We start from the raw sequence: 23,892 nt of genomic DNA on the forward strand, positions 1-23,892 counted from the left end.
ATCACAGATGGTACTTTCTACCAACAGTTCTCCAGAGGTTTTGATAGAGCCCATTTGTGTGGCTGTTATATCACATCACAGTCATCAGGAGAAATCTAGACCTCCAAGACCTCTGGCACATCCGCAACTCAGGAGCGAAAAAAAATCAATATTACCACTCTATGATATCTGCACAACACTAGGAGATGAGCTCACAAAGTGTCTCCCAGCACTCCATGCACTGACTGGGTGCGATACATTCAGCTAGGATATCAACTGAACTTGCAGCACTGAATGCTGTCCGCAAACCAGGAAATTAATCTATGATCCCGAATTTTGACTGTCCACAATTAACAGAAAGTGCAGTACAAATGGCAGAAACATTCTGGGTAAATGTCTCAAACTAACAGACTTGCAGAAATTTGATGGCTTGCGTCTTGCTGCATTTGACTGTAGTGCCCTCAAGATGGACTTTGAGAGAACCCTTGCACTTCAGCTAATGCAAGGAAACATGTTCTTTGAAGCTATTACCAACAACAGTTTTGGGCTCAAACCCCATTTAGATATGCTGAGTGTTATGGATTTGTAAGAAGAAACAATTTATTAGTCCCTTATATTGTGATCTCAAAACTAGAAGGTCTGCTAGATCCTAGTATGTGTAACAAGTGCGCACGTAAGAATCACAGTGTTCCTACCTGGTAGTTGGGGTTCCATTTCTGCAAGTACTGCAGATGCAAGGGAGGTGATCATTGTAAAAGCCTTATCACTGCCTGAACAATGCTCATCATACTCATAATAGTATTTGCCGCCTTCTAAAGTAACAAGTGTTGTTTTGTGTTTTTCACTTTTTATCATTCCACTGATCATAATACATGTAGTATGATTGAAAATACAATTTCTTTATATTATCTAAATGTTTTTCTTACATCCTCCTAAATTATATATATTTAGAATGTATATTCAATATAACTTTACTACAATACAAGCTACCTTGTCTGATATATTACTGAATTTCACAACGCTACCATCAATATCTCCATCTATTAAAAAGCCTACTCAGACTGGATCTTTCCTTCTCCTTACCTCTGTAATAGAACAAGTGGTAACTATTTTGCAGCTGCATCAGTTTTTCTTCCTCTTTTCCGGTTTTACTCAGTTCCACGTTGTCCCACTTGTTCTTTAGTTCTACCATGAAACTCTCCAGCCTGTGGTCTTCTGAGACGGTTGTCACGTTGCGAGTATATATCTTAATTTTATTCATGTTGTTTAACCAAGACTTATACCTGCTTAGGCAGTGCTTACTCGCATTCGGTGGTACACCATCCGTAAGCACGGAAGGCAATGCGGTTAAACCCTCAAAATACGATGATCCTAGAAGAACGTCCGGTTTTGCATGCATTGGTTGTGTAAGCCATAACATTTCCTGATGTATTCTCATACATATGTGTAGTACCGTTAGACTGGATCATTGGGTTTCCTATAAATTCATAGAGCTCCACCGAATGTATTGAATAAGATGGTACAAAAGATACATATCACCAGAAACTAGATGGTAAGGAGGTAAGATTACTGACATAACTTCCCAGAGTAGGAAAGAGACATAGAAATGTTGAGTCGCGCTGGGCCTAAACGACTCATAGGAGATTCGTCAAATTTTATCTGAATCTTTTGAAACAATATTACAGAACAAACTGCATGGTTTATTTGTCCTGAATATTGTTATTTCATACACAAAAATAACCGTTAGATATTTTTCATACCCAAAGAAAAAGTAAAGTTATAGGTGTGACGTCACAAGAAGGTGGGTTTGATCATGAATAAATTCATCCACACGTTTTTCATCATATCGTTGTATGAATAACAACACGTTAAAAAATTAACATGTTGTTACACAGTTTCAACCTACCTGTATTTGAGTAAGTATGATTTTCCTTTGTGTATCTCCTCGTGCTAGAGATACGCCAGCCTCAGATATTGAGATCAACATGTAAATACTGGGCAGGTTGAAATGGGAAATGTGAATAGATACAAATTAAGGTACATATTTTCCTGATATAAATTATTTTCTCACACATTCAATGAATAACGTAATCGAATTCCCGTATCCCGTATGTGACTGGTACGCACTGTTTGTAAACAACAATGAGAACGTAAGGGAGTAAGAAGGCTGAAGTTTCCGTTTTATACTTGTTAGCATGTCGCATACCCAGGCAGAAAACGATGATATCGTTAAGAAGAAAACAGAGGCTCTTGCCGAATATATCGTGTCTACACATATGGGATGGAGAAATGGGAAAAGTGACGATCCAGTTGAGAAGACAATGCTCAGGTGTGTCCATTGCCTGATGCAGCAACATGAAACGTTATTTCAAAGAATGTTAAAGAGAATAGATATCACAAGAGAAAATGGATATATGGCATTTTTTAATGTTGCTAACGAGCTTTTTGAGGGAGAGAAGTCTATAGTAAATTGGGGGCGTATTGTTGCTTTGTACGCCTTTTGTGGACAGCTGGCACTGTACTGCAAAGACAAGAAGATGGATGATTATGCTAAACAAATTGCACAATTTATGGGAATATATGCAGCTGAAGTTGTGACACCGTTTGTCATTGAAGAAGGAGGATGGGTTAGTATTTCTAATTGTTTCTAGTTGTCATTTCAAAAGTTTCAATATGTTTAATTATAATAAACCCTTTCAGGTTATGCAAGGATGCAATAAGATTAAAGGGTAAATGTTCAGTTTTGCACATGGGCGCAATATAGCAATAGAAAATTAATTATAATTTTGTAAATTATAATCTGTCAATGTAATATGCAATTTTGTGGGCAGATATAAAAAACAAAAAAAGTTGCTAAAACAGATTTTGTAAGTAATGAAGTTGCACCGGACAAATGGTACGCCATGTTTGTTATGATAGATGCTGACATCAAAGAAATGATAGGATGATAACTTGAAATTCATCTCTAACCTAAACAAACCTAACCTGACCTAATCTAACCTGAGTAATAAATCAATACCTGCAATTTATATGTCATCCAGATCATCCTCATCGTCGTTGTAAGAGACGTTGGTGGGCTTTTGAACCACACTCTCAGATTGTGGGGTATACAAGGTTCTTGCAGCTTGAAGGAATGCATGGATTTCAGCTCCATAGCATCCCTTCAAGAAAATGTACCTCGTGAGGTATTGACTACTGTCAGAAGTACCGAGGCCATGATGTCCATCTTATAACTGACGTTTTAAGCAGACTGGGTAAACGACAAACACTTGACAGACGACAAGATGGCATCCTGATCCTATGCTACTGACTTCGTTCATTAGTAGATTTGCTTGTAGCAAGGTATTTTTTATTTTCATTTCCACCTAGAAAATCTCATATTATGTTCATGTATTATAATTTACAAAATTAGTATTTAATTTTCTAATGCCATATCTTGCCCATATGCAAAACTGAACAAATACCAATTAATGTTTCAGTAAGCTAATTCTCAATAGGATTTAAGGTGTGTGTAAGAAGTATTAATGTGGAATTGGATGATTTGTGAGCTCTCATTTATGGTTTTAATTTGATTGACTGGTAGAAATTCTTGTGTTGAACAAGTTCAGTGACATATTAATCGAGTAGTTGCCTTCAACTCTTCATCCTCATACAGCCTACATCACCTATTCATTGCTAGTTTAGGCAGTAAAGCAAAACCTTTGGGCCCTTCAGAATTTTTTTTTAGTTGCTCAGATGGTAATCAGTGATGTCATTCCTCTGGTGTGCCCGGAGCACTCTGTTTTCAGAAAAAATTTCTTCAGTAACAAATAACAGCGAGCACTGGATAAATGTATTATTTAATTTTCATAGTGATGGAAGTGATGTGTCATGGCTGAGAAAACATTCATCATCCTTTTTATGGTTATATATAATGATTACCATAACTTTACCCTGATCTAATCTGACCTAACCTAGATTATACTTTATTGACAAGGAAGGTAGTTGACATGCCTTAACTTGCTTTGCCTGTGTCTGTTTGGGATCCAAGCAGATGGATGTAACAACAAAATTGGTGTATTCCATGTGGAGATACCAACTTAACAATTCCAAAAAATGATATAATTATTTGTTTGCAATATATTTGTTGTACTAGTTTAGGTATGAAAAGGATATTTAAGAAAAAAATATTGCTGTTTGAAAATGAATAGTGATATAGGAATTTTACTGATCAGATTTCATCACTACTACTATTATTCATTCCTGATTATTTTCATTGGAATTATTTTACTTAGAGAAAATGGATTTTTCAGTAGTAATAGAAAAACTGGGTCTTTTGATGATAATTGTTGCCTCTGGTTTCACTGACAGGAAATGTGCACCACACTGTTTGGCAACAGTCTTTAGTAGAGCTGTGGACTGGACACAAAATAAGCCTAGATACAATCATCACACAAAGGAATAGACTTAACCATGTAGTTAGTGACATTTTAAGAAACAGACAGCTTTATGGATGTGAATGACAGGTGGTAATGGACATGGAAGTGCCTAGTGTAGGCCTTATGGTCTCTTGCAGTCTCCTTCATTCTTATGTTCTTATGTAAAGGATACTGAACACATCCTACATTGCCCCCACACTATCCCAAGACAACAATCATATTTCATCCTTGAGTGACATATCGGCCCATTTGGTAGCTGTCATTAATTGCTTAGGAGCCATGGGTCTCCTGCAAGAGAGACCTAGGGCAATGGATTGATTGAAACTCCAGGAAACACTTATTATGTACATTATAGGGTTATTGTTGTTGTCATCGTCATCATCATCACCTAGGCTGTCTGGCCTAGCAGCAGTCCTGTCTCCCTGAGAAACACCATGGTTGGAATGGTGTTTTCCCACAAGTCCCTTATAGAGTATAAGGTGTGTTGTTGGCATGAATAATTGTGTGCAATACAGTCTTCCATGATGTGTTGTATAGTATGGGGTGAAGTACCACATTACAGGGTAATGTGTATTAAATGTGAGACCAAACATTTAAGGGTTTTTATTCAGTGGGGCAGGTTGATCAATTAATCCGACTATTGATTGCCTCATAGCAGTATTACTAGTGATGTGTAAAGGGATGCAAAAAATCTGTTTTTTGTCAGCTAATAGTAAACCATTAGCATATGCCACATGTAGATTCTGTATGCTGTTTCCTATATTGACTTTTTCATACCATATCCCTAGGTTCTGATCAAAAACTCTCCAGAAACAAATTTTTGCCTCTTGCTATTCTTTTATTATTCCTTTTCTTGGCTTCATTGAAGGACCAATGATGAGTACCTGCATATGATGGTCCAGCAAGATGGACAGCAAAGTTGCTCATTATAAAAACCCATCAACCCTGTCACCTCCATCAGAAGGTGCAACCCTAAGGGGTTAACACTCAGTCTCTGGATTGGGCCCAAGATCTCTATTAATTTCAACTGTATTTATTACACTTTTCACACCTTGGGAACTGACGACCAGTGACTGCTATCCTCTTCCTGCCACTTTCAGCTGGTGACATAGAAACCATCCTACACTGAGACAACACAGACAGCAGTCCAATTTTTTTTCTCAGAAAGATATGTGGGAGGTTCCAAGGACGGAGCTGTGGCCATTTAGTGAAACTTGAGGTAACAGTTTGGCTTCATTGACAAGCTTTCTTATTTCCATAGATTCTTCTTCAGTTACATCTCTTTTTGTCCAAATATTTTTAAATGTTTCTTTATCTGCTAGTTTCCATGTCCTGTTAGTAGCTCATTTGCCATTGTTTATGACCTGGACTTAATTTTCTACAATATTTAACCACTTCGGTACAATGACGCCAACATAAGCATTATGAAGTGCAAGTATTTACCTAGTTGTATTATATGGGAGGAGAGCTATGTTCATGGTGACCCGTCTTTGTATCTTTCAGCATCTAGTTTGTTCTTAAATCCTTGAATAGTTTTTGCACACACTGTTACCTCATCCAATTTGTTCCAGATATCTACAACTCTGGGAAACTATTCTTTTTCAGATTTCTTCTATAACTATCCTTTATGAATTTCTTTTCATGTCCTCTTGTTTTTCTCCTATCCCACATTAATAAATCTTCTCTGTCAAGGATTTCCATCCCTTTCATAATTCTTGTAAATGGCAAGTAGATCTCCTCTTTCTCTTCTTTGTTCCAGGGTTGGTAGTTCCAGTTTGGACAATCCTTGTTTGTATATCAATTTAGAGTGTTGGTGCCATCTTTGTCGTTGCTCTTTGGATTATTTCTAATTTCTTTATATTTTTTATACTAGGCGTCCATAGTGTTGCAGCATACTCCCATCTTTGTCTTATCAGCATGACAAATATTTTCTTTACCATTTTCTCATCCAAGTAGTCAAAGGCCACTTTCATTGATCTTTGTAAATTGAAGGTTTCTCCGCCTATTTTGTTGATATGCTTGTCTGGTGACTTGTCTTTGCTGATAATTACTCCTAGGACCCTTTTCAAGCTAACTTTTTTTAATTCCTTTGTACCAATTTTATATTGCTCTGATATTCTATTTTTACTTTTTCCAAACTCCATTATACTACATTTCTTGATGTTGAAGTTCACTTCCCACTTTTGAGTCCATTCCCAAACTTTATCCAGGTCTTTCTGTAGCGTTTCACAATCTTCCTCTGTACTTACTTTCTCTAGTAGTTTTGTATCATCTGCAAAGAAGTTCATATAACATTCCATGTCATTTATATATATGACAAACATTATCAGAGCCAATACAGAATCTTGTGGGACTCCACTTATCATTTCTTCCCAGGTTGAGTTTTTGTCTCCTAAGTATTACCCTCATTTTTCTCGTGTTCAGGAAATCTTCCATCCATTTCAATAACTTTCCTTGTACACCACCTATTATTTTTCTTTTTCTTAGTAGCTTTTTGTGTGGTACTTTATCAAATGCTTTTTTTTTAAATCTAGGTAAGCACAATCTGCCCATCTGTCCCTTTCTTGCATTATTTCTATTAGCCTCAAGTAAAAGCAAATCAAGTTAGTGGGACATGATCTTCCTTGTCTAAATCCAAATTGTTTTGGAGTCAGATAATTTTCTTCCAGATGTTTAATACATCTACTTTTGATAACTTTTTCACATATTTTTGCTATTGTGCTTGTAAGGGAGACCAGTCTATAGTTAGTTGCATTTTTCCAATCTTGTGTTACCTTTCCTTCTTTGAGTGAGTAATCAATTATTTTATATGTTTTGCCCATTAGTTCATCTATACATGTCCAATTTGCAATTCCATCAGGACCGTGTGAATTTCTGATGTCAAGGTTTATTATTTGGTCCCTTGTTTCTTTCTGTGTCACAGTTATTTCTTTCATTGAGGGGTATCTTTCTGTCCTTCCAATTTTGTGTACTTTCAATTGTGAACACAGATTTAAAAGGTTTGTTCATAATTTCAGCCATTTCTACATCTTCTATATATTCGTCATTCCCTTGATGTAGTTTCACTATTTCTTGTTTATCTTTTAGTTTACCATTCACATACCGGTAGAGTAGTTTAGGTTGGCCCTTGCATTTTTCTCATGTCTTTTTCATAGTTTCTCTTTTCTTCCCTGCGTATTTTTACATATTCATTTCTTAGATATATATTTGCCACATACTCTTTTTTTTTATATATATTTTCCAAGCTTTGTCTCTTCTATCTTTAGCCTCACTACATTTTTTGCTGTACCAGCACTTAATGTACACCCTTTCTTGCTTCTGCCTTGGAATGCATTTTTCTATTCCCTCTTTATACATTTCTTTTAATATGTTCCATTTCTCTTCCATCTTTGTTTCTTCATTCAAGAAATTTTCATAATTTACATTTTGAAAGAATTTTCAGTTTCTTAAAATCTGTTTTGTTGTACATTAAGTCTTCCTTTTCTATGTTTCTCATTTCTTCTCATATCAATTTGTTCTTTTAGTTCGAACTCTATTAGTATGTGGTCAGTCTTCCCAATTGCTGTCATGTATTCCATTTTATCCACAATTTCAGGCTCTGACATAAATATTAAGTCTAGTCTCGATGGTTATTCATTGTTTCTATATCTAGTATTTTCCTTTATCCATTGAGTCATTGTGTGTTGAGTGGTCATATCCAGTAGTATATTTCCCCAAAGGTCTTCTCCACCTTTCACTGTTATTTCTTCCCAACATATTTCTTTTGGGTTAAAGTCACTCATTATTACTATGTTTCCTACTTCTTTCAATAATTCAATTAATGCATGCTTTTTGTCTTCCAACATTTTTGAATGATCACTCTCTGTCCAAGACTGTCTTTTTGGGGGGGCATATATATTACTAATTTTTTACTTTTCATGTCACTGTTTTCAACTTTTTTCATAATCAATTCCACATTTTTAACTTCTGTTATCTTTGTCACATTTAAGCCTTAGTCAAAAACATGACTTCACCTTGTTTCTCCTTTCTATTTTTCATCCAATGGTTGTATAGACCTTGTCCCACAGTATTAGGTGGTAGTGGACCTTTTAATTTTGTCTCCACAGTTCCCATTATGTCTGGTTTCTCTACTGCTAGATAGTTGTTTGATTTGTTTAGTCCTGAAATCATGCCATCTTTGTTGGTATACATTATTTTTAATTTTTACTTTCCTCCTCCTTTTTTGTTTATTACTTTTTTTTTTCAATACACCATTTTCACAGCCTCAGGTCTAGTACTCTAAAAAAAAAAAATCTTTTCGGTCTCTCTTTTCTCTTTTTTTTTCCATTTGTTTCATTTCTTATTGTCTTTTCTCTCTTTTTCCTTATTGCTCATTTATTTTTTTGTGTCCATACATTTTTGTAATTTTTACCATTTGCCAGGTTTGCTGTTTTTGATAGTACTTCTATTATTTGAGACCTTAGTTTGATTTTCAGTGGTCTATAATTTTTTTCTTTAGAGTACTGTCCCATCCTATGTATGTATTTTTTTTTTTTTTTTTTTTTTTTTTTTTACCATTACTTGTCCTTCCTCTTGTATCTCTTTCAGAATATCTTTTGCAATTTATTTTTCTTCATTTTCTCTTTGGTATCTAGGTACATAATGTTTTCCTTTAATGCCATAAACTACAGTGCACTTTTTTTTTTTTTTTTTTTTTTTTTTATCCACTATGTCTCTGACCTAATTCTCTTTTTCCTTAATTACATTAATTACCATTTCTTTAGCATTTTCTTCCACTTGTTGCTGTACTTTTTTTTTTTCCCACCTTCCATTGATCTTTTATTTCTTGGAGATCTGTTTCTTTAAGTGTTTCTCCAACTTTCTTGGTTACCGCTTGTATTTGTTCTGTCACTTCTTTTTTCAAAGCCTCATTTTTGTTTTTATTTTCATTTTTCATTCTTTCCTTTTCACTTCTAACCATGTTTAATTCCTTTTTTAGATCATTAACCCCTTCCATACGGTGCCGCACACGTAGGCGTCATGGACTTAGATCTCGGTGGCAGCAGCCAATGCCAGCCGTACGACGTGTCGTAATAATACTCGCATCATAAAATATAGTCACCGCTTATATCGATCGTTCTCTCTTCACCCGTGAATTTTGATAACCATAGAAAATGCGATTACAAAAGAATTAGAAAGAATGTCAATATGGAGGGGCGACTACAATAAATATAATCAAGACGCCGATATGGCAGCCTCGCGAATACACTCGCTCCCCATGACGCCTACGTGTGCGGCACCGTATGGAAGGGGTTAAACTCCCTGTTAGTCCGGGCATTAGCTCTTTTTAATTGGTTCACCTGTATTCAGCTTTCAGATACATTAGTTCCTCTATTAATTCTGCAATTTCCCAATTTCTTAGGATATTTTTATGCCTAGATTCTCTTTCCAATTCTAAATCTCTCCCAAGTATTCCACTTTCTTTTATAAACCCTGAAAATCATTATTATCAAACCTTTTGAGTAGATATTGGGGTATCAATCATACAAGATTTCTTAGGTATGGCCCCCAAACGGTGATTCCATTCTGTTTACATCCAATCTTCTCTTCGTTGGTTCACTTTTTCGTCTTTCTCCTTTATCATTCTCCATTTTGTGTATTTAACAATAATGTTGAATTTACTCTATTTTAACATTTCAGTCACTTGATAAACACAGCTCTCTTTCCCGAATGTAAATACAAGCTAGGTGTTTCCTTTAAATTGATCAAAAGCACTGTACATCAGAGCTCATTTCTAGCCGTCCATTTCCACCTGTGGTTTGCGCTCAAGTGGGTTGTTGTTGTTGTTGTTGTTGTCGTTCCCTAGACTGTCTGTCCGAGCAGTCCCGTCTCCCCAAGGAAGGCCACAGCCGAAACTGGGTTTTCCCACAAATCCTTTATAGAGTGTATGTTGTGTTGTTTGCGTGCATGATTGTGTATAATGCAGTCTTCCATTATGTGTTGTATGGTATGGGGTGAAGTGTTACATCCTGGGCAGCTGTTCACAACACGGTCGTCCAGCCTCTTCTGGTAGCTTAGAAGTGCTGGGTGGTGACCGCATCGCAGTCTGGCCAAGTGGACTCTGTCCTTACGTGGGAGAGAGGATTCAGAAGGGTGGATATCAGGGGGTCTGGCATGCAGCAGTGTGTTGTCTTTCAGTGTGTTAATGGAGCGGTGAGTGATATGATTATGAATATGTTTCCGGAGGCTGGTATTTGGTGGTTGTGGAGGAAGAGAAGAGAGTATCTGTGTGTAATAAAGGTCTTTGGGTGTAGTTTTAATGTTTCTTGGTGTGTGTGGGTGTTCTGCTATGTAGTGTAGCGGGTGTGATGTGTTTGTGGTGGCTGCAGCAAGTGTTTGTGTGCCTCTCATGTCGAGGTGGTCCTTGACTTTGAGGACTTTTGTTTCATGGTGTAAATGGTCTGTAGGTGATGTATTTGTGCAGCCTGTAATTGTTTTAAGGGCTTTGTTTTGTATGATTTGAAGGGTGTTGTGGTGTGTCTCACTGAGATTAGGAGCCCATGCAGGACTCGCATAATTCATCACTGAGCGTATGCATTGTTTGTATATTGTTATATTAGTTTCTTTGTTTTGTCCAAATGTTGTTCCAGTGATTGACTTAAGTGCGTTAAGTCTAGGTGTGCATTTGTTTTTTATGTTTGTGAGGTGTTGTTTGAAAGACATGGATGTATCGTATGTTACACCAAGAATTTTCGGTGTGTTTGTGTGTGGTATTAGAGTGTTGTTGATGTAGAGATGAGGTATGTATTTGTGTTCTTTTGTCCAGTTGGTGAGAAGTGTTGCTGTAGATTTGGTTGGAGCTATTTTGAGTCTGTTTGTGATGAACCATGTGTTGAGTGTGTCAAGGTAAGGCTGGATTATTTCTGCAGCTTTGTCTGTGTTACGATGTGTGCATGTGATTGTTATGTCGTCTGCGTAGGAAGAGATTTGTATTTCTGAGGTGTCTGGCGTGGGTAAGTCATGCATGTATAGATTAAATAATGTGGGGGATAGAACTGAGCCCTGTGGTACTCCGTTCTTAATGTTTCTGATGTGCGATGATTGGCCATTATATGACACATGAGCATTCCTGCCTGCCAGATAATTGGCCAGCCATCTTTTGGTGTTATTGTGCATGTCTGTGTTATATATTTTATTTGTTAGGTTGTGGCGGGGGATAGCATCAAAAGCTTTACTAATGTCCAATGTTATAAGAAGTGTTCTGTGGTGGGGCCTATCTGAATTGATGCCATCAAAAATTCTTTGTGTGAGGTTTGTCAGAAGAGTGTTTGTGGAGTGTAGTGGCCTAAAGCCGTGTTGTGAGTCAGCAAGGGGAATATATGGTGTGACAAGTTTAAGTATTAGGCGTTCAATGACTTTAGAGGGGGTGCAGAGAAGTGTGATTGGGCGGTGCGATGTTGGGATTGTTGGGTCTTTGTTCGGTTTTGGAATGGTGATTATTTTACCATGCTTCCAGATGTCGGGTATAGTGTTGTGTGAATAGCTGTAGTTTGCAATGTTTGTGAGTGCGTGTATACCTTGTGGTCCAATGTGTTTTAGGTGGATGTTGCTTATGTTATCAGGGCCACAGGCAGATGAGTGCTTGAGACTATGCATTATGAGTTTTGTCTGACTGTCTATGAAGGGTGTATAGTCTGAGTCTGTGGGAAAGTCTTTCTTACGTCGAATGGTGCGTCGGTCGTCAGGGTGAGATGTAAGATGGCTCGTCTGTGCAAAATGACGTATGAGTGCGTTTGCTTGTTGTCTGTTTGAGGGTAGATTATCTGTTGTTGTGATTATTGCTGCGTGAGAGCGTGTAGTGTTAGTGTTGGATAGTGTGATGCTGTTGAGTGTTTTGTACAATTTGCTGGTGTTTGTTTTGTGATCAAGTGTATTGATAAAGTTTTGCCAATTTTGTGTTTTTTGTTCATGTATTTTATTGGCAATCACAGTGTTTAGTGTTTGTATTTGGTCTGCTATGTTTTGAGGGATAGGTGTGGGGGTATCGTGTTTAAGTGTGTCACGTTGTCTGATGAGGCCTTGGATTTCTGGTGTGAAGTTGGGGTTGTGTGATTTTCTGTTGCCTCTAGGGATGTATCTCTTGTCTGCGTTTTGTATGATTGTATTAAAAGCGTGCACAGCATTGTTTATGTTTGTGATTGGTGTACTGTTAAGTGTTTCAAAATGTTGTTCTGTCTCTTCAGTAAAGGCTTCCCAGTTAGCTCTCTTGTAATTGGTGTAAGTGTGTCTGTGGCCAGCTGGGGTGCATCTTGTTTTGGTGGTGATGATGATTGGAAGGTGGTCAGAACCAAGGGCTCCGACCACTCTCCATGATGTTGTTGGGGTTAGGCAGGGGGAGCAAAAGGTGATATCAGGAGAGGAGGGAGTGTAGAGGGCTTGGTATGGGATATGTGTATGATTATGTGTGTTGTTCATGATAGTCAATGAGTCGAATTGAGTCTGTATATCAAGCCCTCTGTCTGTGTCAGGGTTGTCGACAAACCAGGCAGACGACTTGGCGTTGAAGTCACCACCCATGATCAGGTTGGGGATTGAGGTTAGTTGGCTGAGTTGAGGGCTGAAGGTGTTTGGAACTGTGGGGGATGATTGGGGGGGAATGTACATGTTAACTATTGTTAGTGTTGAATTGTTGCCTGTGCGGATACGAATGGATTGGGTTTCTGTTGTGTTATCTGTGGTAGGGAGGAGAATTTTGGTTGTGCTCAAGTGGGTACACAAGGATGCCGGCATTGGCGTCTTGATTATATAGTATTTTGTAGTTGTACATGAGTTACTCCCAGATTCTGTGAACTGGTTTGATCATGTTTTCTGTGTTGATTATTACTCAGAATAAAAGACGAGTAGTACAGCAGTGACTTTATATTGTAAATGCAAGTAGTGTGATGCATCATATATATGGCAGCCATTACTGTGCGTGAGAATTTGACTCGTACTGAAGTGGTTAAGGTTTCATTGACTAGAAACTCGTATCCCCATAGTGATGGGCAGTTGTCCTCAGGCCTTCCCAGAATCTCTTTAGGAAGAAATATAGGACTGCTTGTGTTGTATTAGTGTGGGAGCTATTGTCAATTGTCAGCTATTCATATGTAAAAAGGAGGAAATACAATTGAAGTTGGTAGAGAGACATTAAGTTTGGTCCAGAACGTGAATGTCATTCCTGTAGGGCTGTACTTACAGATGGAGGTGTAGGTGTTTACAGATCTTGAAGATGGGTAGCAGGGAGAAGATTTTGTGTGATGTTCATCTTGTAGGACCACCATTTACTGATAGCCATCATTGGTCCTTTTAATGTATATGGGAATAGAATGTTAGAAACCTTGCCTTCCCAAAAAGAGCAGGTGGTCCAATTTTAGAAATCTGCCCCACCTCACCACCTCAGATTTTGATGAAATTCAGTATACAAGTTGGTACTTAGTCAAAATGAACATGTGCAAAATTTTAGATCTGTAGGTGGTATAGTTCCTGAGATACAGAACCCCCATTTCCCCCCAAACAATGGCCTACAGAACGGCCCTTGCATGAAGGTGTTTTTAAGAGGCCTTTACTCAGTAGCTATGGGCTTTGTAGTGCTGAAAATGACTATACCCATCTAAGATTTCACAAGGATTTCAAAATTTAAATTGGTTTTGGCATAGGTGACTTAGTTTTTACACAAACTGAGATTTAAAACAGAAAAAAATTACCAGTGACACTGATATGTGTCACATTGATGAGCCTATATCCCCTGAACATGGCAGTTGCATAAACCAGAATTTTTTTTTTCCCTGGAATGGCATATAACTTTTTAGCTTGTAGGCTAGATAAGTTTTCTGTCAAATTGTCTCTGCATTAGAGTCCATCAAATTTGGCCTCAGATTGAAAAATGCAAAAAAATGCCCTATGTTTAGTCATCAGTTTGACCATCACACCAGTTTCTGCTCTTCTTTTGCTTGGTATCATTGGAAAGAGCATGTCAGGAAGCCTTAAAGACCAAAAAATCTTTACGGTATTTAATCTGCCTCTGGGTCAAATTCTGCCTTGAATTTGCCATGTTTTTGGCCTTTCAAATGTATATATATATTATATTTATTTTATTTTATTTATTTTTTTATTTTTTTAATGTGGAATGCATTGGACAACATTCAGATCTACCCAGCCAAGATGGTACTTGTAATTTTGGTCCATGATGACTGTGCCACTACTAAATCTGTTCTTTGTAAGAGCTGGTCACAGAATTGGTATCCATCGCCTAGGGGCCATTCCCAATAGCTGTGTAGGTCCAGCCATGGGCCATCCCATCCACCTCTCTTCTCCAGATGTACATGCTGTTCCAGTGTTGGGTTTCTTTATGGTTCCCATCCCATAGTTGGTTTTCTTCTAAGCAGTGAACTTTGCCTGCAGATCCTGCACAACAGTATCTGGCAAACTATAATTCCTTCCCAGTGCTGAAGCTGTTGGTGCAGGAACAATGCACAGAATGTGACATTCTGGAATCCAACACTTGTCAACTGTATATGGCCAGTGGAAACCCCTGCCAGGCCCATGTGGGTGCATGAATGTAATTAAGGCATCTTCATGTTCCACTGACACCTTGCAGACATTGGCAGTCCACCAATTTTCATCATAAATACAGGCAACATATTGGTCAGGTTGGAGGCTTGCAAGTCTCACAAACCTTGTCTGGTGTTGATACTGTGGCTGTAAATGATGTGCAGTCTGCAGATACTCAGCCGACACACAGTTGGCTGTCATCAATTGGCTTCAAACAATGGTCCCTGGTTCCAGCCACAGTATGTGCTTTGGAAAATCGCTTCTCTTGCTGTTCCTTGACTGCTTCAACTTTATAGCTGCTGACAAAGAAACTCTTCACTCCTCACACATGCTTCTTAGAATTTTTTTTACAAGTCTTCAGCAGTGAGAATGTGGCCCTCATGTGGAGACTGCAAACTTCAGGGTACCTTTAGTTCCATCACAAGGAGACTTTCCATTGGAAGTGGCAAAAAAAGTTCTATTCTGATGAGATTCCATAATCTTCAAAGTGGTGACACAACAAAGTTTTGAAAGTTCTTGTAGTTCTTGTACTGGGCTGTAGAACCATCACTGAAGTAGTGAATGTGTTGAATAGCACCCATGCTTGCTTTCAGGTACTGCAAAACTTTTCTAATAAACACAAAAACTGTTTGCATTCTGCTGTAAGCAGTCACTGTTGATGCACATGCTGAGGCATTGCACCTCACCATTTTATTTCCAGTAAACAGCAAATGGATGAAGTGTTGCTTGACTGTTTTCCCAATGAAATCCTTGAATCTCATCCTGAATAACAAATGAATAGTTCTCAGCAAAATTCATTAGGCAGACTAATTCTTCTGGCTGAAGCTTCTTCAGGTTTTTCAAATAACTTGCTTGGTGTTTGGCAATGTAGTGGTAGACTGACAAGTTGGTAACCTTGGCACTGACATCCATAATGAATTCTTCAACAGATAACTGCTGACTGATCAGATTTGCTTGGTCTGTCTGGATCCACTGCTAGAACTCAATTATCACTTCAGGATTTGATTGCAAAGATTTCTTATAGGTATTCCTGCAGTAGCTCTTCACCAGGGCAGTTATTGCAGTGGTGAAGCATGCAATCACAAGAGTTTACATCACAGATAGTTTGCCAATGAGTTCCTTGTAATCATTAGTTATTGAGTGTTTTCCAGCCAGTGTCAACTTCACATTTTGGTGGTGCATGCAAATACAGACACTGTGTGTTCCAGAAGCTCCAACTGTAATACACTACTTAGGCTTCTGCTCACAGAATTTTTAAAAGCCAATCTTCTCAGTGGAATAGTTATTTTGGAGGTGTGCAAACAACTTGTTCAGATTGCACAACAGGAGTCTCTTCTGTATTTGAGTTTTTATGCCACTGATTTGCACACTAACCTTGTCTTTTATACCTGGGCATAACCTGGTGAACTCATCATCTTCATAAAGCTGGGCCACATGCTGTTTGATTGTATCTGGTAATGGTCTCCCTTTATTTGGTGGTGGACGAGTAAGGATACCTTTATGGTTCTTGCTTGTTTGACCATTCTCTCTGATGCTTGAAACTCTTCAGCAACTCTTTTCCCTGGCCAACTCTTTGGCTGTATAGTCAAAATCTAGAGTTTGTCATGATGGCTAGTTGAGGCTGCACACTTGCTCTTTAGTTCAGACAAAAGTTTGGTGTAATCCTCACAGTTTTGACGTGAAGTTTGGCTAGATGTTGCTTCAGGCTGTATATCAGCTATGTCTAAACCACCAGCTACTACAACTGATTGTGTTAACTTGTGTTTTAACTGCTGTGTCTTTCTGACTGCATACCCAGGTGAATCCCTTCTGCTGACCTTTCTGAATTTCAAAGGAGACATCAAATGCACCAGCAGCAGTGTTGACAGCTTTTGTTGCAAAAGCTCTTTTAACCTTTTCAGGTTCTTCACCAGATGAATTGTAAATTGAAGAGTCATTGTTGTCACCCACAGGAGATGTGTGCCTTTTTGTATCCTTGAGTTCAACTCAATTCGGCATGATAGACAAAACATTCTTTCCATGTCTTGTCTAGTTACTGTCCAGTTTAGCTGCTGTGTCACTAGTAATCTTTCACAGGCTCTTTGAAATTTTCATTGTGTGTGGAAGATTAAAAGGATTGCAGCAATAGTGCTAGAACTGGTACTTGGGTTATCCATTTCTCAAGATGTCACGGCAGATGTAGATTTCTGAAATGAAGCAAAATATATGCAAGTTTAGCAATAATGGACTAAGACACTCAGACACCTGTTCATTATTTTGTACATGTTCAATACCCAACAAAAACTACACTGCACAAATACCCCCAGAATCTACAAAGCCCACCCTTTGCTCTGAAAGGCCAAAAATGGGGCAAATTCAAGGCAGAATTTGACCTAGAAGCAGCCTAGACACCAAAAAGATTTTTTGATCTTAAAGGCTTCCTGACATGCTCTTTCCAATGATACCAAGCAAAAGAGGATCAGAAACTGGTGTGATGGTCAAATAGATGACTAAACATAGGGCATTTTTTGCATTTTTCAATCTGAAGCCAACTTTGATGGACTAATGCAGAGACAATTTGACAGAAAATCTTATTTGGCCCACAAGCAGTTATGCCATTCCATGGGAAAAAAATCTGGTTTATACAACCACCATGTTCAAGAGATATAGGCTCATGAGTGTGACACAGGTCAGTGTCACCAGTAATTTTTTAAATCTCTGTGCAAAAACTAAATCACCTAGGCCAAAACCAATTTAATGTTTAAATCCTTGTGCAATTTTAGATAGGTATTGTCATTTTCAACGCTACAAATCACATAGCCGCTGAATAAAGGCCTAAAAATGCCTTTGTATAAGGGCTATTCTGTAGGCCATTGTTTGGGGGGAAATGGCAGTACTGTATCTCAGGAACTATACCACCAACAGATCTAAAATTTTGCACATGTTCATTTTGACCAAGTACCAGCTTGTATACCAAATTTCATTAAAATCCGAGATGGTGAGGTGGGGAGCATTGTACCACATGGCATGGAATGACCAAGTAGATAAATGAAATTCATACATACATACATATACCAAAGGCTTTCTCCCCCTTACACGGGGGGTAGCCAAAAAGAAAAAGGCATAGAAATCACTCCCACCCATTTCATTTCCCATATATTCCACTCCCCTCCACCCTCCTCCCTCCCTCCTATCTTGGCACCTCCTGGATGACGGGTCTTCCCTGCATCCTGTCCACTGCCCTGGGTCAGAAGCAGTGTCGCAAGACACAGCACATCCACAGCAAGGTTGCTTCATAGATTCAGCGACCCCCCCTCTCCGTCCCCTCATGCAGGAAAGGAGAAGACGGGGAGAAATCCCTTGGGGCTGCGTCAAATTTTTTCTCATACATACTTCCTCAACCCCCATCCCCCACCCACTCCCCCTCATGCATCACAGCCTCATCTATACACAACCCTTCTCCATTCACCCCTATCTTCTGTCCTCTCCCATCCTTCCTCTACAGACATTCCTCTCTTTTGTAAAGCCCCTTTCACCACATCCATCCATCTCATCCTAGGACGCCCACTCATATTCACTCCTTCCACCTCCACCTTCCACACTTCTTTTACTAATCTTTCTTCACTCATTCTTTCCATGTGTCCGAATCATCCTAATACTCTTTCATCAACCCTATCTCCCAGCTCCTTTTCCACCCCTGTTCTCCTCCTCACCTCCCCATTTCTCACTCTATCCAGCCTAGTAACCCCTATCATACTTCTCAGACATTTCATCACAAACACATTCAAACTCCTCTCTTCCTCTCTCATGTTCCATGTTTCTGCCCCGTACATTGCTGTTAGCACAGTCACTCCTTCATATAACCTCCTCTTAGCATCCATTCCCAGATGTCTATTTCTCATTACATATTTTAATTCACCAAGGCATTTACTCGCTTCTCTCAATCTACATTCTACCTTCACCCCCACTCCTCCCTTTCCTGTCACATTCACACCCAAGTATCTGAAACTATCCACTTCCTCCAGTTTCTCACCCTTAACCCCTTCCATACGGTGCCGCACACGTAGGCGTCATGGACTTAGATCTCGGTGGCAGCAGCCAATGCCAGCCGTACGACGTGTCGTAATAATACTCGCATCATAAAATATAGTCACCGCTTATATCGATCATTCTCTCTTCACCCGAGAATTTTGATAACCATAGAAAATGCGATTACAAAAGAATTAGAAAGAATGTCATTATGGAGGGGCGACTACAATAAATATAATCAAGACGCCGATATGGCAGCCTCGCGAATACATTCGCTCCCCATGACGCCTACGTGTGCGGCACCGTATGGAAGGGGTTAATGCTCACTTCCAGCCTACTGTCACTCTCTCCCCTTGTACATCTCATCACCTTACTTTTGCCCTCATTTATCTTCAGCTTCCTTCTTTCACACACCTACTCAAACTCTGTCACTAACTTCCTCAATCCCTCCTCTGATCCTGTTACAAGCACAGTGTCATCAGCAAACAACAACTGGCTCACCTCCCACTTTTCTCCATTTTCTTTAATCATCTCCAACCCCTAACCTACTACCCTTGCACTGACTTCTCGCACCACCCCATCCATGTAAAGATTGAACAGCTAGGGCTACATAGCACACCCCTGACGAAGTCCCACCTTTACCTCAAACCATTCACTCTCTCCATTTCTAATCCTAACGCAAGCTCTATTACTCTCATAAAAACTCTTGACTGCTCTTAACAGCTTTCCTCCTATCCCATATATCTGCAGTACCTCCCACAGTACCTTCCTGTCTATCCTGTCGTAAGCCTTTTTCAGATCCATAAAAGCCAAAAAAACATCCTTACCTCTTCCTATAGCTTTCTCCAATATCTGTCTTACCACAAAAATCTGATCTATACATCCCCTACCTGTCCTAAAACCACACTGTTCCTCACCAATTACTCCTGTTCCTCTCCTAATCCTCTCAATCAAGACCCTCCCATAAGCCTTCCCAACTACACACAACAAGCTGATCCTTCTGTAACTACTACACTCACACTTGTCCCCCTTTCCTTTGTAAAGCGGAACTATACAGGCACTCCTCCAGTCTTCTGGCACTCTACCCTCTCTTAAACAAATATTAAATAACCTTACCAGCCAGTCTACCATAACTGTACCTCCTTTCTTCCGACATTCTGCATGGCATCCATCCAACCCAGGTGCCTTACCTGCTCTCATCATCTTAAAAGCTGCTTTCACTTCATCCTTCCCTATTTCTCCTCCATTTTCCTCACTCATCACTCATTTTCTTAGCGCTTCCCACTGCAACTACCTTTCCCTCCCTATCCTCCTTCACATTTAGCAACTCCCTAAAATACTGTGCCCACCTTCCTCTCACTGCCTTCTCTTCCATTATCATCTCTCCATCTGCACCTTTTACCTTTTCTTCTCTACTTGATTCACCTCCTCTTCCTCTTTTAACTTCCAAAACATCTTTTTATTACTTTCAATTTTTTTTGTCATACTCTTACCCCATTTCACATCTGCTATTCTCTTTGCTTCCTTTATCTTATGCTTAACTTCCTTTCTCTTTACTTTGTACCTCTCATTCGATTCCCTCGTCCTAATTTGTAACCAATCTACGAATGGCTGCTTCTTCTCTTCTACACCCTTCTTTGCTTCCTATCCCACCACTCACTACCCTTCTTTCTATTTCCTCCCGCCCTCCTTGTTCCACACACCATCTTTGCACACCTTATGACTCCCTCCTTGAACCATCCCCATTCCTCCTCCACTCCTAGTTCTACTCTATCCTTTACTCTCTCCCACTCCTCTCTCAACTTCTTATACTCATTCTCCTTATTTTCTTCATTTAAGCAGTTCACTCTAAGTACCTCCCTACCTTCTGCCCTTTTCCTCTTTCTCCACCTATTCTCCACCCTCAATTTACCTTCCACCAGAAAATGATCTGAAATGAAATTCACTCCCAGTAAAAGTGGTTAGGGTGAAGTTTAACGATTGCAAAATTAAATATGCCAACTCTACAATTGCAAAAATATAACCTGTATCAAATGGTTATGTACATTATAAGGGAAAGAAGCCTATTGGTATATAGATAGAACAATTTATGTGGTGCATTACAGGTAATACCTTATTCATATAATATATAGGTAAGGATATCACATCTATTACATTGTTTCTTTATTATCATTCTGCTTTTTCAGTGTAAACTCTGTGAAGAGTTCCCTCCTGCAGAGGATGATGCCAATAACAGATCCTGGAAGTTCCTTACCTTGACTGCATTTGGGCTTGGGATTGCAGCAGTGGTTTCGTTCCTTTTCTCACATTGAGCATGTATGAAGACAACGTGTGTATACTACCTACAATGGACCAATAAGAAGTCTACTTCTTTGATACCAGCTGAACTATTGAATATTTTCAAAAATATTACACATTCCTATTAAGTAAAAATCTAAGTAGGCCTGATAAAGCATCTAGTATTAGGATTTTCCTTTACTACAGTATTGTTTATAGGTACAGTATTGTGTTAAATAGAAATATTTTGTAATTGCCAGACTACATTGAAAGTATTAACCAATTGAAGTATTGGAACATGAACATATTGTTAGTATGTTGAGCCTTAGTACATTATTTGCATGTACAGTATATTTTAAGCATATTTGCAATAGTTGGCCTTTTAGATGGGAAGGAAAGTGTTTCCCTGGTGCTTCTTTGATAATAGGAAACTGGGGAATGGAAGGTTGTCTTCCAGTGAATGTACCTGTATCTTACCCAGTGGATTGCACCTATGTCATTTTAATGCAACTGCCCTGTATTGGAGATATACAGTGGCATATATTATTTATTTATTTATTCATTATATATATATATATATATAAATATATTTATATATATATATATATATATATATATATGTATATATTTTTTTTTTTTTTTTTTTTTTCCCAGATATAAATTGTAGCTTCTTATGTGCATGTCAAGTGATGAGTCAGTTTTGATCATGCTTCTCATAACAAAGGCCCATGTTCAGATCCAATAACAGTCAATAACTTTTTGCTTGGAAATCCAAGTACCGTACATGAACAAAAGTATTAACTTTGTGGCTAAATACCTGGTGTGAGCTCCTCATTTTTGTCTCATTTACTATTTGTAGATTATCAATGTATCATAAGAACTTAGATAACTTTGTTTTTGATTGCATTGAATATAGTTTTACTTTGGTCTTGCTAATGTTGAAGTGAAATTTCTTTTCTTTTGCTAGCTTTCATGAAAATTATATCATTGGTTTTGTTCTAATTCTTCTAGTAATCTTCAAATACCCTAGCAGGCCACAGGATAAGCTGTAAAACCATAGCAGTTTTATAGTTATGATAGCATAGAAACAGTGTCAGACAGTCTGCTATGTGTGTACTGTAGTAGAAATTATTTACACTGTACAAAAAAGGATCTAAGCTACATAATGTCAGCTCATTATTTATCAAAAAGTTCTTTGTACAATGTTTGAGGTAATTATACATTGTTTAGTGATATAACAAGCAAATGTGGGGTTGCATCATTATATTTTTAATTTGGTTGCATCACTATATTTTTAATTTATTTGCTGTATTCTTTTTATTTTACTTGTGTACATATTTTTAGCAGTGCAACCATTCCCTACTTCATGCGGTCATTGTCACCCTCCTGTTGTTCCACCCAGTTATACAGAAAATGCATTGTCAAATTAGTTTATTATATAACATCACCTATACAATGCTGTTACAAATAACCAGGTAGTATTTGCCTCCTCATAATTAAAACAAGTTAACAAATTATATAGTTGTTCAGCATGAAATGTAACTTTATTTTGAGTAGGTTCATCTCCAAAGTTTGGTTTAGTCATTAAGTGACCCAGACTTTATTTTTTTAACATCTATTAATTTGATCTCCAACTTAGTTTAACTACCGGTACCGTCTTCCTAAACTTAGTAGTAATCTAGTCAAAATTGTTTTGACTCCTAACTCTTATTTGCTGTATTATTTGTAAATAGATTATTATGTATTATGATGAGGTGCTTTTATAACCTTTGATGATGATTATTGTTACTATTTTTATTATTTTATTTTTTCAATTTTAATTTTAAGGTCTTTGGTGGGCTTTCAACCAATATTGCTGACTCCAGAAGTGGAACAATAGCCACCAAATGGAACTTTGTTGTCATTGACCAAGACACAATGAAGCAAACTACAAATTTCCCCACCTCTGCAGATGTGACCCTGATGGGTGGTACCTTGTCTCCAGAGCAAAACTACTGTCACTATCAACTGCCCTACATATACATAACATTTTCCCACACAAGAAAGGCATTAATTCAGTGCATGCCCTCCCACATCTCAAAACCAAATGATAAACTCAGAGCCCAGTTGTGCTGGTAGTGTAATCAGAAATGTGCTGGTCTTGCATTCAATTGGTTGTGACTTCAAATCTTCCCCTTCTCTTTGATTTCCATCAATGACTGTTATGTGCCCCAACACTTCAAGAACATAGGGCAAAGGTGAAGGTTTTGGCCACGGCTATGCACCTCCTGGTGTAGACTTCTTTCCTTCAACTACACTTGTTTTACATGCTCAAAATTTTATTCACACACCTATATAAAATATAGCTCCTGCAGAGCCTGGATCTATCTTAAATATTACACACTAAACAAAACCTATACACAGTGAGCTAGACCTTGTGCAATTGTACACATCAACCCATACCACACAACACAAAAGTCTAGACCAAAAACATACTAAAGGTTCTACAAATGAATATAAACTGGATATTAAACAGAATTGCAGCAGTTCTTTCACAAGCACTCAATACAATATAGCACTAATACAAGAAACCAAGTTAATGTAATAAACAACATTATTTAGTTTGAAAATACACTACAAGCATATAATTAGTCCACTGTCC

At 38.3% G+C, this 23,892-nt stretch overlaps 1 protein-coding gene across 1 annotated transcript; it reads left to right on the top strand.

Moving 5' to 3' along the window:
- The first annotated feature begins 1,972 nt into the window (after positions 1-1,972).
- Positions 1,973-23,001, top strand: LOC143027764 (bcl-2-like protein 1). The gene is made up of 2 exons (XM_076189291.1): positions 1,973-2,606; positions 21,161-23,001. Exons 1-2 carry the CDS (start codon positions 2,175-2,177, stop codon positions 21,284-21,286), a joined length of 558 nt encoding a protein of 185 aa, XP_076045406.1. The 5' UTR covers positions 1,973-2,174; the 3' UTR covers positions 21,287-23,001.
- The last annotated feature ends 891 nt before the right edge of the window (positions 23,002-23,892 follow it).

This window comes from Oratosquilla oratoria, chromosome 8 (genome assembly GCF_046742065.1).
Source record: "Oratosquilla oratoria isolate Oo_2021 chromosome 8, ASM4674206v1, whole genome shotgun sequence".
NCBI lineage: Eukaryota > Metazoa > Arthropoda > Malacostraca > Stomatopoda > Squillidae > Oratosquilla > Oratosquilla oratoria.

Excerpts from the sequence above, each read along its gene's own strand:
- LOC143027764 (XM_076189291.1), top strand. The coding sequence starts at position 2,175 with ATGTCGCATACCCAGGCAGAAAACGATGATATCGTTAAGAAGAAAACA. Across the intron at positions 2,607-21,160 it reads TCATTGAAGAAGGAGGATGG|TGTAAACTCTGTGAAGAGTT; the intron begins GTTAGTATTTCT and ends CTGCTTTTTCAG.